The sequence below is a fragment of the Haemorhous mexicanus genome, chromosome 2 (genome assembly GCF_027477595.1).
Source record: "Haemorhous mexicanus isolate bHaeMex1 chromosome 2, bHaeMex1.pri, whole genome shotgun sequence".
Lineage (NCBI taxonomy): Eukaryota > Metazoa > Chordata > Aves > Passeriformes > Fringillidae > Haemorhous > Haemorhous mexicanus.
The window spans coordinates 1,179,364-1,192,459 of NC_082342.1; the positions used below are offsets into that span (position 1 = coordinate 1,179,364).

General features: G+C 47.1%; 1 protein-coding gene across 5 annotated transcripts in view; it reads left to right on the forward strand.

The window, feature by feature from the left end:
- The window catches only part of RAB6A (RAB6A, member RAS oncogene family), a 42,119-nt gene extending 31,625 nt beyond the window's left edge, over positions 1–10,494 (forward strand). For all 5 annotated transcript variants that reach the window (XM_059871363.1, XM_059871332.1, XM_059871324.1 and 2 more), the window contains 4 exons: positions 1,757–1,868; positions 2,580–2,673; positions 8,101–8,167; positions 10,304–10,494. In XM_059871363.1, coding sequence (XP_059727346.1) covers positions 1,757–1,868; positions 2,580–2,673; positions 8,101–8,167; positions 10,304–10,368 — 338 coding nt within the window. In that variant the 3' untranslated portion in view covers positions 10,369–10,494. The remainder of the gene's footprint in view (positions 1–1,756; positions 1,869–2,579; positions 2,674–8,100; positions 8,168–10,303) is intronic.
- Positions 10,495–13,096: the final 2,602 nt, after the last annotated feature.

Here is a 13,096-nt window from a genome sequence, read left to right on the forward strand (position 1 = left end):
GCATTTCTAATACTCTGCCCTTTTCATCCTCTAGCTTAGCTTTGCATGTCCTCTCACGTCATCTGCTTGGGCTTCATCCTGGCATGACAAAAACGTGGTTTCTCTGCTTGTTTTACACAAGCCCCGTGGTTGCTGCTGTTGTAATGTATAAACTGTCTCACAAAGGCCATTTTAACCCTTCCCCACCCCGTTTTCTTCAGTCCTCCAGTCCTGCCTGCTCTCGTTGCACTCTTTCATCTGCCTTTTGGTCATAACATCACCTGTGACTTTTGGTCTTAGTGTCCATGGGGATCTGAATTCTCAAACTGGAGACTTTTGTAGCTTGCTCCACCTCATTCACCCTCCCCCCCCCCAAATGAACTCTGGGCACGGGCTGGTGGGGAGAACGCATTAACATCACATTTTCCTTGGAATCAGCCACTCTCACATGCTGCAAGATGCAAAACTTACTACTAAGCTCTTACCCTTTAACAATTGCTCTTTCATTCCTTACTAAGGTATGTACATTTTTGTCAACTAAAATATTAGTGCTTCTTCAGCCCTGCTCCTTCTGTCCCTCCCCTCAGTCCAGACACCCCTTAACTTACCAGTTCCTGCACTGACAAAGAGCAGAAATTCTATTTTAGGGGAGCTAAACCTTCAGACAGTTGCAGTTCTAAAGTAGAATTGACTGAGAACAATGGCCTAATTCTGCACAAATGCATAAGTTCTTGTCCTTTGATTTATAAATACTAGAAGATTACATCCAGGAATAGGGGCTTTACCTAGAAAAGCTCTAATTGTTAAAAATGGCACTTTCCTTTGAGCTAAAATTACAGGTTAGCTGTGAACTCTGAATTTTTTCCTGACCCAGCAAATTCAATATTGCCAAGCAGTAAAGGGAATTAAGACACTGGCAAGTGATCAAGTCTTGGCTGTCTAGCATGCAATATATTACTTTGCAGTAGAAACCATTAAAAAAAAAATCAATACTTTTCAAGAATTGCTGCAGAGCCCCCCCCACCCCCTCCTTTTTAAGTACTGAAACTACTTTGGCTGCTCAGATGCTCTTTGTGTCACTAACTGGCAAATGCTGAGCTCTGTGGCAGCTTCCCTCCAACTCCTTTTTGCCTGTGGGATGCAACTTCTCAAGCACCACAGAGTCTGGAATTCTTACCTTGCAGCTTTTAAGGGTGTAGCTTGAAGTGCCTGTGAAGAGGTTAAATTTCTGCTTCTGGTTTTATGCAAAGATTTAGGAATTGTTTTGAAGACAAGTGTTCAGTGCCACGGGAGTTGCTGCTGTGTTGTATAAGCCTGGGATTCCCTAGAGAAAATAAAAAGTGATTGATTCAAGTGTACAAAATGCAAGGCTGGGATTGAGGATTTTTAAGAACTTTGTAGGAACCTCTGTAGGTGCACAAACCATGAGCAGCATAGAGTGCAAAAATGAATCCCCACTCCCAACAGAAAATACTTCATGTTGAACTAAAAAATGAGGGATGCAGTGATAAGACTTGTCAAAACCAAATTATAGTTGGACTCAGTTCCCTCTGGGGCTTTGAGCCCACCTGTAAAGAGGCACTTGCCCATCTGAAATCAATGCCAGAGCTTCCGTGTCCTTTAGTGGGGGAGATTCAGGGCTCCACTCGCTGATTCTTCATCACCCTCCTCCGCTGACTCCACAGAAAGTGAAGCTTTTCTTTCCAAGTGCAGATGTGTTCCTGGTGAGCTGTGAGGGACACCTGCAGTGATAACCCTCTCCACTGTTCTCTGATAGATGTAAACTCCTTCCAGCAAACCACAAAGTGGATCGATGACGTCAGAACGGAACGGGGCAGCGATGTCATCATCATGCTGGTGGGAAATAAAACAGATCTAGCAGATAAGAGGTATGGGGCAATCATCCAGCTTTCAAATCCTGCTTTTCTTACTCTCCTGCTGTTTGCTCTTATTCTAAGGAGTATATTGTAATGTAATTTTTTTTTCTGGAGATAGCTGTGACTAGAGAAATCTCAATTTTAAACCCTCTTTCTTTTGGCTAAGCCAAATTTCCATCACAGGGCTGTGAATGAGTTGAAAAACCATCACCAGCTTGTACAGATGTCAGGAGAGAAGGAATTGTTGACTACAGCCCACACTAGTGAATGAATAAACTGGTTACAAATATTTGTTCTTAATAATGTTCTGTTTAATGGGTGGAACACATATCCAGGGAAAAATGGGACAAAATCCCTCCCAAATGAGGTGGTTACACTTGGACCTTTGTGAAAATAGTTTGGTTGTGATGATTATTTTGGGACTGTGATTGCTGATTGTTCAGACATAAAAGCACAGCTTCCTGGGCAGGGATTTGGGGGTGAACATTTGGCTGTTCTGCTGGAATGCTGAGTTCTGCTTGGGTGTGCCCTGGAATTAAAGTGGTGATACCTGTCAGCAGCTGTAGATTACAAGCAGGAAAAAAACCCCAGCTTTAAGTACTTTCAGATAAAGCACTTAAAGGCTTTTTTTAAAGCATAATAAATCTTAATTATTATAGTATTTGTCCAGGTTTGGGTTTTATGAGGTTTTGTTTCCCCCTAACTCTGTGTTTTCTTCCCCAGGCAAGTGTCCATTGAGGAAGGAGAAAGGAAAGCCAAAGAGTTGAATGTAATGTTCATTGAAACTAGTGCAAAAGCAGGATACAATGTAAAACAGGTGAGTGGCTGCAGGTAACACACCCTCCTTGTGGGAGGAGCACTTCCCTGGATCTTGGGAAGCCTTGGCAAAGGGAGGCAGTGGGAATTGTAGTCCACACGCAGCAAGCAGCACCTCAGAGCTGAATTTTTGGCTGAGGTTCTGAAGGATCTCTGGCCTTGCATCACATGATTTGGGACTTCCTTTCCCTTAAATAACAGGGGAGTTATGGAAAAAGCTTTGTGAGTACAGGATCACACCTTCATGGGCTTTTGATAATCCAGATTTGCTGTTTGGACTGAGAGTGAGACACAAAGCTGGGGAAGCACAGGTCTGAGGACTGTTTGTGGTTCTGTTCAGTGAATGAAACAAACCAGGGAAGGAGGAGCCTGATGGCTTAAAATGCTCCCAGTGCACAGGGAGACAGAGCAACTGCTGTTCCCACTCTGTTGGAAGGCACTGGAAGTGCCAGCAAATGTTCCTGGACAGCCAGAGCTATTTATTTCTAGAAGATGATGAGTTGCTTTTGAATTGGGGAAAGCAGTGAAAGGTCTTTTGAACTGATGGGGCTGCAGAAAAAAATGAGGGTTTATGTCCTGAGATGAGCTGTGGCTCTTTAAATTCTGACCTGGAGAAGGCATAAATTCATGGGTGTCTCCACAGAGCAAACACACCTGTGTGGAATGCTCTGCTCAGCTCCCTGTCACCCAGGAACAGAAGGACCTGGAGCTGCTGGAGAGAGTCCAGAGGAGACACCAGGGCTGGAGCCAGGCTGGGAGAGCTGGGGGTGCTCACCTGGAGAGGAGAAGGCTCCAGGGAGAGCTCAGAGCCCTTGCAGGGCCTGAAGGGGCTCCAGGAGAGCTGGAGAGGGACTGGGGACAAGGCCTGGAGGGACAGGACACAGGGAATGGCTTCAAATTAACAGAACAGCTTTAGATTTGATATTGGGCAGGAATTGTTCCCTGGGAGGGTGGGCAGGCCCTGGCACAGGTGCCCACAGCAGCTGTGGCTGCCCCTGGATCCCTGGCAGTGCCCAAGGCCAGGCTGGATGGGGCTTGGAGCAGCCTGGGACAGTGGGAGGTGTCCCTGCCCATGGCAGGGAGTGGATCTGGGTGACCTTTAAGGTGCCTTCCCACCCAAACCATCAGGGATTCTGTGTGTGTGGATGACATTCCACGTAAATCTTATACATGTAGTTACACAAATGGTTTCTGTGCAGAAGGGTACCAGGAGTAATAAAATAGGATTATAAACTACTTCATGTTCTAGACAGGACTAAAGAGTCTGTTATTAAAATGTCCCTTGACTTTGCCTCTAAGTAGCAAAATGATTCCCTATATAATGGGATAATTATAGCAGTGTTAACTCAGAGCTGTTTCACTGCATCACCCACCATGGATGTGCTGGCTTCCAGGGTCCCCCCAATTATCCTGCCACAACAGAGGCTGCCTGGTAATTAAGGTTTGGATTCTGTGCTGCAATCCTTAATGAGTGCTTAGACCTGGGAGTGTGCACTGAGAGCAGTTGCCTCACTGAGAGGAGTGATGATGATGATGATGATGATGAAGGAGCTCTACACTCCCTCTTTCCTTGAGGGAGTTTCTGTGCCCTGCCACATTTCCAACAGGTTGTGTAGCTAAGCCTGTGAGGGAGTTGTGGCTTTCAGGGCCAGCTGGAACCCTGAGGATTTGATGGTGTGCACAGACATGAATAGATATTCAAAAATAATTAAAAATGGATTTTTCTTACAAGTGTTGATCTGTGTGTTGCAGGTGTGGACTGGGATTCTCAAGGATTTCAAAGCTATTCTCTATTCTGGAATATTTGTAACTCTCAGTTTTCATTAGTTTAATAAGCAGTTGTTTAGGCAATTATCAAAGGATAAGACCTTTAATGCCACCACTTAGATAGCTCCCTGTTTCCTTGCAGCTTCTCTGCTAAATGGTGTGAATTTATTTTATAACTTAGCAATAAATTCTCTCCCAGTGAAATGGGAAAGTACAATTGCAGAATGGATCCCCTTCCCATAACCTGTGTAAAATCCTTAATAAGCTGAATGCAAATTTGACCTTCCCATAACCGATAACTTCTCTCCACAATATATTCTCATCCTGCAGAACAATCACTGTCTCAGTTAATCTTCATACAGAATTTTCATCCAGATACAGCTGAATTCCTTGTCCTGCCTGGGGAGGGAATGGCTCTGACTCTTGCAGCTGCTCCTCCTCAGTGGGAATCCAGGGCACTTTTGTCCTTTGGTGCTGCTTTTAGCTTCTGGTTCATCCTTTTCTGCTGGAAGAGATAAGAGGGATGAGCACTGCCTCCAGCTCCCTGCAGCTGTGCTGCAGATCTAGAGGGCCTGCCTTTGTGCTGGGACCCCAGTAGGTGAGATGCTCTGTTCTTCCAACAGCAGCTATTCCAGTGCCAGGATCTTCTACCAGCAGAGAGGCAGAGGGGATGGTGCTGCTGCCAGGCTTTTCCTGCCATTCCCTGTGTCAGGAAAGGGGAGAGTTCTGAGGATGGCACCTCACTGCTGGCTGCTGTTGGATCTCTGACTGCAGAGCTGTTTGCAGTCCCCAAGGTCCTTCACACTTCCTGTTCCTCCTCTGGCTTTGGGCAGGGAGTGTTGAAGGAAAAATGAGTGGATATTAGGGAATAAAAGCATTGGTAGTGTTATTGTGGGGTTAAACCGATGCAGCAGAGGGGAAAAGACTGGCTTTTGGATCCTGCAAAGACTAAATGCCAGGGGAGCCTTAAGCTGGAGAAGAGAAGTAGATAACTTGCTCCTTTTAATGCAGAGAACTGTAGTCTCTGATTCATTCTGTCAGCCCTGAATAAGCTTTAAAAGACTTTGCCATTCCTGCTCTGTCTCGGCACTCCGTATTGCAGGGAATCTTATTGTTAGTCTCTGGATTTCATGCCCAGAATATGTCAGGGTTCATTTTGCTGTCTTGTAGAAAGAGAGGGGAGGGAGAGCCCTTCAATTGCTCCATCCAGCAGTACCTGGCAGACTCCACGCTGGCCCTGGAAGAGCCAGGGATGAATGTGGTCCTTGGCAAAAGAACTTTCTCACGGCAGCAGCTCTCTGAGCACAGCCCCTCTGTGACCCTGTTCTCACAGAGCTGGGCTCTTTCTCCTGTCTTCTGATTCTTACCCATCTGATGGGCAAGAATTACCCTCGGAGTTGCAGAGAATGGGAATTAGGGAGAGATTTTTGTTTGCCTTGCGTTGGGGAACAGGTTTCTTGCCCAGCCTTTCCATCTGGACAGTGATCTTCCCGTCCTGTCCATATTGCTGCTGGATGTGGCTGAAAACTGGTTTATGCCTGCAGTCCTTTGTGACCCTGATCTGTTGGGATTTTTTGGCTGGAATAGCAGGAAAGGCACAGCTTGGCAAATGACTTGAAACTGATGGTGAGAGATGAGGCTTCTTTCCAGAGTTTCTATCAGGAAGCAGATTGCAGAGTTGAGCGCTGAAAGAGAGTTTGTGTGGCTTTTAGTCTTTCAGCTGCTGCATTTAACTCCTGCCTTGGAAAAAAAGTCCTGGATGCTCATCAATACTTGTGTTTTTATACCCACACAAACATTTAAACATGTATATGTGTGTACAGACACACACTGGCTCGGGGCTGACAGCACCAGGAAGCTCCGAGGGCCCTGTGGGAAGGCTGCTTTCCAACCATCAGGAAGTTTCCCTAATTGGATTTATTCACATATGCTGGGGCTGATAAGCAGAAGGTTAATAAGAAATAAAGTTGATTTTTCTTAGTTGCCAAATTCCTATTTTTAGTCTGATAATTTAGGGGAGAAATACTGCAAAAAGCATCATTTTATTCCTGGTCTTAATGTAAAGAAAGGATTACTGTATTTTAAATAGCCTTTCTGTCAGCAGTATGGTTTAAATGCAGGAATTCCAGTTGGTTCCATCAGCTGAGGATTTTTTAAAGACTCCTCACCCTTCCTCTGTCTGGGCATTCCTGCTGTCAGTTTAGGTAGAGTTTAGCATCTGGAATTTGTTACTTCCTGGTTGGCCTGTGAGGATTTCCCTGAGGTTTTCAGGGAGGCTGGAAGATCCAGGTTAATGGCAAAGGTCCACAGAAACACAGAGAGGGGTGTACTAAGCTTTTTGCTTTGGAACTGTTGGCTGAAATTCGGGAGTTACATCAAGTCCCCGACTTCTCAGACCCATCCTTGGCTCAGATTCCAGTGTGTGCCAGATTCCTGCCAAGAAAGATCCCAGACAGACCTGGGGGCTTGCTCGTGGTGAGCTTGGAAGGGGCTGTCAAGCCAACAAAGTCACCTTAGGATGGTGGGAGCATCACTGGGACGCTGGGAGCCCGAGTGGGGAAAGCCCTTGGGCAGGGACCCGCGGGGCTGGTCAGGTACCCACATCCCTGATGTAAACAGGCTGGCAGGGCTTTGGCTGGGTTTTCTGTGGAAAATGGGTCACTGGGAATAAGTGGTTTAGCTTTGTGTCATTTGAGGAGAGGCAGAACAGCGTGCAGCAGTGGAACACTCCAGGCCTGACGTCAGACCCGCAGGATCCGGGGCTGCCGCGCCGCGCCGGGGATGCACTGGGAACACGTGGTGGAAGGACAGCATCCTGGGCAGGGGGGACAGGCAGCTGGATTCAGGGCACTTCTCCTGCATTTTCTACAGGGTCCTCACCCACAGGGCCCAGGAGAAGCCGTGTGGTGGGAATTACCAGTCTGAACTTCAGGGGCAGAGGTAGGAATTGCAGGAGAGGGAATTGGTCCTGTTCCATATTGCCTCCTTCAAGTAGAATAAAACCATGAGGAGAGTTTGGAGCTCAGACCTTGTTGGGAAACTGGAGGTGGTGTTCAAGTGAGAGGCTTTGGATGCCTTTGTTCTGTGCTTTATGCCCTGAATGTGGACATAGGAAAACCATGGAGTGGGCACCAAACTGAGGATTAGGTTTGGCTGCGTTCCTTTGTCTGTTCCATAGGAGCCTGAGCCACAGGTAGGTGAGTCTTGGGAGAAATCCTTTCCATGCATCCCATTTTTTGACACTCTTCCATGTGTGTCGGCTGGGCTGATGCAGTGACAGGCTCCTGGATGGTGTGTTTGCCTTCATCAGCATGTCCATGCTCCTCTGAAATCCTCTGGGGAGGTGTGAAAATGTAATTCCCACCTGCCCTGGGGATGTTGTTGGGGTCTGTGGACATCTGTGGCAGGTGTGGGGTGGAATGCTGGATCCCCCCATCCTGTTTGCAGAGACGGTGCAGGAGGTTTGCTGCACGCTGCTCTCTGATCTCCACCAACAAGAGCTATGCTTTGCCCTTTTCTAGAAATAAAGGTTATATTTGGTGTCAGGATTTTGGGTCTGAGCAATGTAAATAGTGCTGGGGGATGTGTTGAATCATTGTTTGAACTGCCTCAGCCGAGGGGAGCCATTCTTTTCATCTGTTCCCTCTGTGGTTCTTTGCAGCTTTTCCGACGTGTGGCAGCTGCCTTGCCTGGGATGGAAAGCACACAAGACAAAAGTAGAGAAGACAGTATCCTTTCTGTGCCTGTGCCAGGCATTACCCTGCACCAGGAAAATCCTCTGCTGCCCTCGCTCAGCTCCTGGACATGCCAAAGAAAGGGGGAATAGGGGCAAGTAACCTGCGAGCTGAGGAAGGAGGATTGGTGGGTTGGAAGGCTGGGAGCAGGGGTGCTGAGGGTGGAGGCAGCAGGGGAAGGAATGGTAATCCAAAAGGATTCCTTGCTTGGTGTTTGAATGTGTGGAAGATGGGAGAAAACAGCTGCAAAGAGGTCTGAACAAAAACCCCTGTGGTTCTTGCAGACCTGACTGACAGAATCCAAAACCAAGCTGGTCCTGGAAAGGACCTCTGAAGGCCCTTCTCTGATCCTCCTGCTCAAAGCAAGGCTGACTCCCAAACTGAGCCAGTTTCTCCAGGTCACATTCAGGGAAACTTGGGAAATCTCCAAGGATGGAGATCCCATAACCTCCCAGGGCAGCCTGGGACCCCAGGCAGCATCTCTGTGATGGGAGGGAGAAGACTGAACTGATGGGGTCAGTCTCAGCCAAGGGAATGCAGGTGGCATGAGGGGTGGAAAAGGCTTGGAAAGCAGTATGGCTACACTGGAATCACCGACCTGGCCAGGTGGGTGTGCTTGGAAGAGCTGTTTTTCCAGGGTTGCTGGTTTTATTTGCAGCAGGGATCATGGAGCTGGTAAATAGAGGAGAAATTGTGCCTTGGAGGAAGGAGGTCTTAGGAACTGTGGGAGTGGGACAAGCCTGGCACTGAAATTCTGTCAGAGCATCTGATTCATGGGGAAAAGAAGGGTTTGGGAAGCTGGGGATTGCAGCTGCTGAGGCACAGGCTTTGTGTGACAGGGACTTGAGCGATCAGAAATATTTCACTATGCAGGTCCCCAAAAGGTTAATGAGCAACAATCTTTCTTAATGAGGGTGGGTAGAGTGCACAGGCAGGGGCTGTGGCAGGGAGTTTGATCAGCAGTCCCTAAATGGGAGTGCATTTAGGGCACTGGGAATTGGGCTTCCTGCAGCCTGCAGATAGCAGGGATGGATGGGATCCTCTCTCCCAGGCAGCTGCATTAGGATTAACGGGGGCACTTCTGCAAAACATGGAGGGTTCAAGGATCTTGACCCATTCATGCTCTGAGATGAAGCTGTCAAGGCTCATGTCAAGCATCTCCAACTTAAACACACTTTAAGCTTTAAATCAGCCAAGTGGACCAAACATTGGAGATGAATTGCCTGTCTTCTGTTCCCATTTCCATGTTTATTTTCTCCGGACCTCTTTAAAAAGCAGCTTCAACCCCCTAAAGAAATAAGTTGGAAGTACCAGCTGTGTGATCTCTTTGCCTCTGTGTTCTGTGATAAGGGGAACGCTGGAGACTTGTGGTGAACAGCTCTGAGCTGGGGATTAGCATTCAAAGCTCCTCCTGGGAAAGGCTCATGAGGCTGTAGCTGGAGGGCATCCGCTGGGAATTCAAGCACTGCTGCAGAAGGAGTTGCTTTTCACAGGCAGGCTGTGAGCAGCCAGCTCTGCAGTGACCTTGTGGGACATCAGCTGTCACTGGAAGGGGGAATTCAGGCTGGTGGCAGGGCCGTGCTGGCTGCTGGGGGGAGCAGAGAGGTTTAACTGAGCAGGGATTGGTGAGGGGGTCGGGGTGGCACAGCCAGAGCTCTGGGAGTGGGCGGTGTGCAGTGGTGCCCAGGAAGTGGTGGACCCCCCATTCCCAGAGGGATTTAAAGCCATGTGGATGTGGCACTGGGGGACGTGAGATGCTGGTGGCCTTGGCAGTGCTGGGGGAGCAGGTGGACTTGGAGATCTCAGAGGGCTCTTCCAACCTGAGTGATTCTGTGGTTCTGCAGAAGCGGCGATTAGACCTTTCAGCGGATCCATGCGTCTTGAATTCCCACAGCAAGAGACCAGTGGGATTGCTGGGGACTGGTTAGACACAAACATTGGGGTCTGACCTTGTTTTTGCTGCAAGTTTCATGTTCCAGTGCTAGTGCAGGAGGGGCGGGTGAGAAACCTTTGGTTTGAGCTGGTCTTTCCAAGTATTTCAGCGGGAAGCGCTGAAAATGCCATTCAAAATCTCGTTCTTGGTAGGGAAACAGAGTCGGAGATCTGTTTGCCTTAACTTCCTCCTTCCAGTGATTGACATAAAACTGGAAAAGCCTCAAGAGCAGCCTGTCAGTGAAGGAGGCTGTTCCTGCTAATACCATGTGGCTTCCACCTTTCTCCAGAACATCACTGCTTTCCCTCCCTGTCCTCTTCATTGACTGCAGTGTGAATATTGGCTTGAACCTTCCCCTTTCCGTAATAACGTATCGCAGTTCATCATCGCTGGCTGTCTCGTGGAGATGATCTTTAGCTTCACAAGCACACCCCCCCCACACACACACACCAACAAAATGTCAGTGTCTTCATTATTTATAAGAAAAAAAAAAAAAAGCCAAAATATTCCACCATATTCTAGGTATAACTTTAAAAAAAAAACAAAAGCAAAAAAAACAAAAAGAGAAGAAAATCCAAACAAAAAAATAGGTACAATTTCTTAATATTTGTTCCTTTTTTAATATGTTATGATATTGCACTTTGAAATGATGGCAACTGAGTAAGTTTGGAATTGGACCTAGATGAGATGTATGTGCAGAAGAAGGCTTGCAAATCTGACCCATTGGAATTTCTCTCAGAAACTGGGAATGCGTAGACAGCAGGCGGAATCACAGGGGGAGGCGGCAGATGCCGAGGGTCGAAGGCTTATCCTTGATAATTAAACACAAATTAACCCCAAGCTCTTAATTGCGAGTCTGCCTGGTGTCCAGACCCAGCCTGGCCTTAGCAAGGGTTGGATACTGCTGGCTGCTGGAGCTGGGAATTCTCGCCGAGGCAGCGGGGACACGTTTCCAAGGAAGCATTACTGGGAAACACGGACGGGCTCTTTGGGATGAGTGGCTTCTGGAGGATTTGGGGGGGAAGGAAAAGGTGGATGTGCATTAGCAAAACACTTGCAGGAAACAGGGAAATAATGTTTCGAGTGCAAAATGAGTTTTCAGAGCTTTTTTTTTTTTGTCCTTTTTAAGTAGAACACCAATGAAGTGAATTATTACTGCCCAAGAGATGGGAACGTAACAGTTCAGCTGTTTGGAAGAGAAAGCATTTTGCTTCTTTGTTTTCTTAGGGGAAATATTGAAATCAGGACTGGCACTAAAACCTGCCTAAGCCGATTGAAACCTTGGAAATTTGGGAGAAAGAGGGAAGAGCAGCTGGCTGCCCCAGCAGAGGGGGAATGGCACCCGCTTTTCCAGAGCGTGGGCATAGGTCGGTGGGGAAGGGGTGTTTACTTTGATCCTACAGAATCCTAGTTGAGGCATCTTAGATGGAAAGGGAGGGACTTGAGTAGGATGGAAACCAACTTCTGATTATGCAGATTTATGCCTTTATTTTTTAGCTCTTTTTTTTTTTTTTAATTTTTTTGTTCAGTCTTCCAAGTTGGTTTAGTTTGGTTCTCTAGAGCTGTATAGTTTGGTTAAATAATTAGTAATTTAGTTTTCTACGGAATTAGGCTCACGATTAACCCTTTTTTTCTTTGATATTTATTTCTCGGCTTTAATTTTTTTCTACTCCTTCCAGTGCTGATTTTGTTGTTTTCCTTTGGCTGAGGAATCTGTGTAGAGCTTTGCTGATGTTGCGAGATGTAGCTACCCGAGAAACACGGAATGAAACACACTAGAAGTGCACCCTTTTAATCTTTACTAGTCATTGTGAAGTTGCTGTGTAAGTTAATAAACACAATTGTAAATACATTGTTTGCTGGGCGACTCTGGCCGAGTTACAGTGCAGGAAGGAATTCTCGAGTCTGTGTTGCGATTGCGAAGTAAATGGACAATTGCAAGGGAATATTCAGGCTCCTCCTTGGTTCTCTTCTGCCCCTCTCTCTACCATCTAAAATAACCACCTGGGGGAGAGGAAGGGAATCGTCCTCACCACCACTTTCCCCAGGAAGCGGGCATAAAAGAGTTGGAAATCTTCATTCCTGAGGTGAATGCCAGGCTCATGCCCTGCCCTGGGTTTCTAGCAACTCTGCACAACAATAACTTAAAGGCAGAACGAGATGTAAAAGTGCTTTTCTAATGCAATATTAAAGGCGAATTTTTTTTGACGTGGCATGTCTTGAAATAAACATCAATGATATGTGACAAAGGATCATTCTTTATTTAAAAGAAACTCTCTGGGGGAAGGAAACCTGGCTGCTTTTCCTTTGTTGTACTGTTCTTAACCGTGCTGAAATGCTTCATCCTGCTGCTTCTTCCTTTGCTTTGGTTTGCTTTTTTCTCCTTTGGTTCTCCGTGCAGCTTCTGTTGGTCCTCATTTGGCTGTTCCCCACAAGCATATCCTTTTTTTTTTCTTGCTTCTGATAGAACCAGCCCCCTCTGCTTCCCACAGTCCCAAGCTTTAAGCACTGGATTTAAGGAGCTGGCTTAGCCCATACGGGCTGTGATGGACCAGCAGCCTGGACGCTTTTCCTGGAAGACCTGAGAGCAGGTTTGTCCAGAAGTCACTGGAAACAAAGGTCTGGAGAGCAGCATTCCCACAGCTCCGTGTTCAGCACGGCCAGGGGGCTGCAGGAGCACAGCCAGGTACGTTCAGTGCATGTCCTTGCTGTTAGCCTGTGCTTAACAGGGCTCACTCCTGTCCTCGTCCCAGCTCTCCAGAGAAAGCACACTTCAAAGGTGAGCACAGGAGCAACATGGTCTTTATATTAATTTTTTGGTTTGGTTTGGTTTGTTTTTTTTTTTTGCACCATCCATCTGTCAGGTTTTAGATTTTAAATTTCTTTTCTTCCATGGGCGTGGCCAGTGGAACCATGGGAACAGATGTTCTTAGTGCTGATTTTTGTGCGATTTTCTGAGTGAAGGTCTCGGCTCCGTTTCTTTTCTCCTC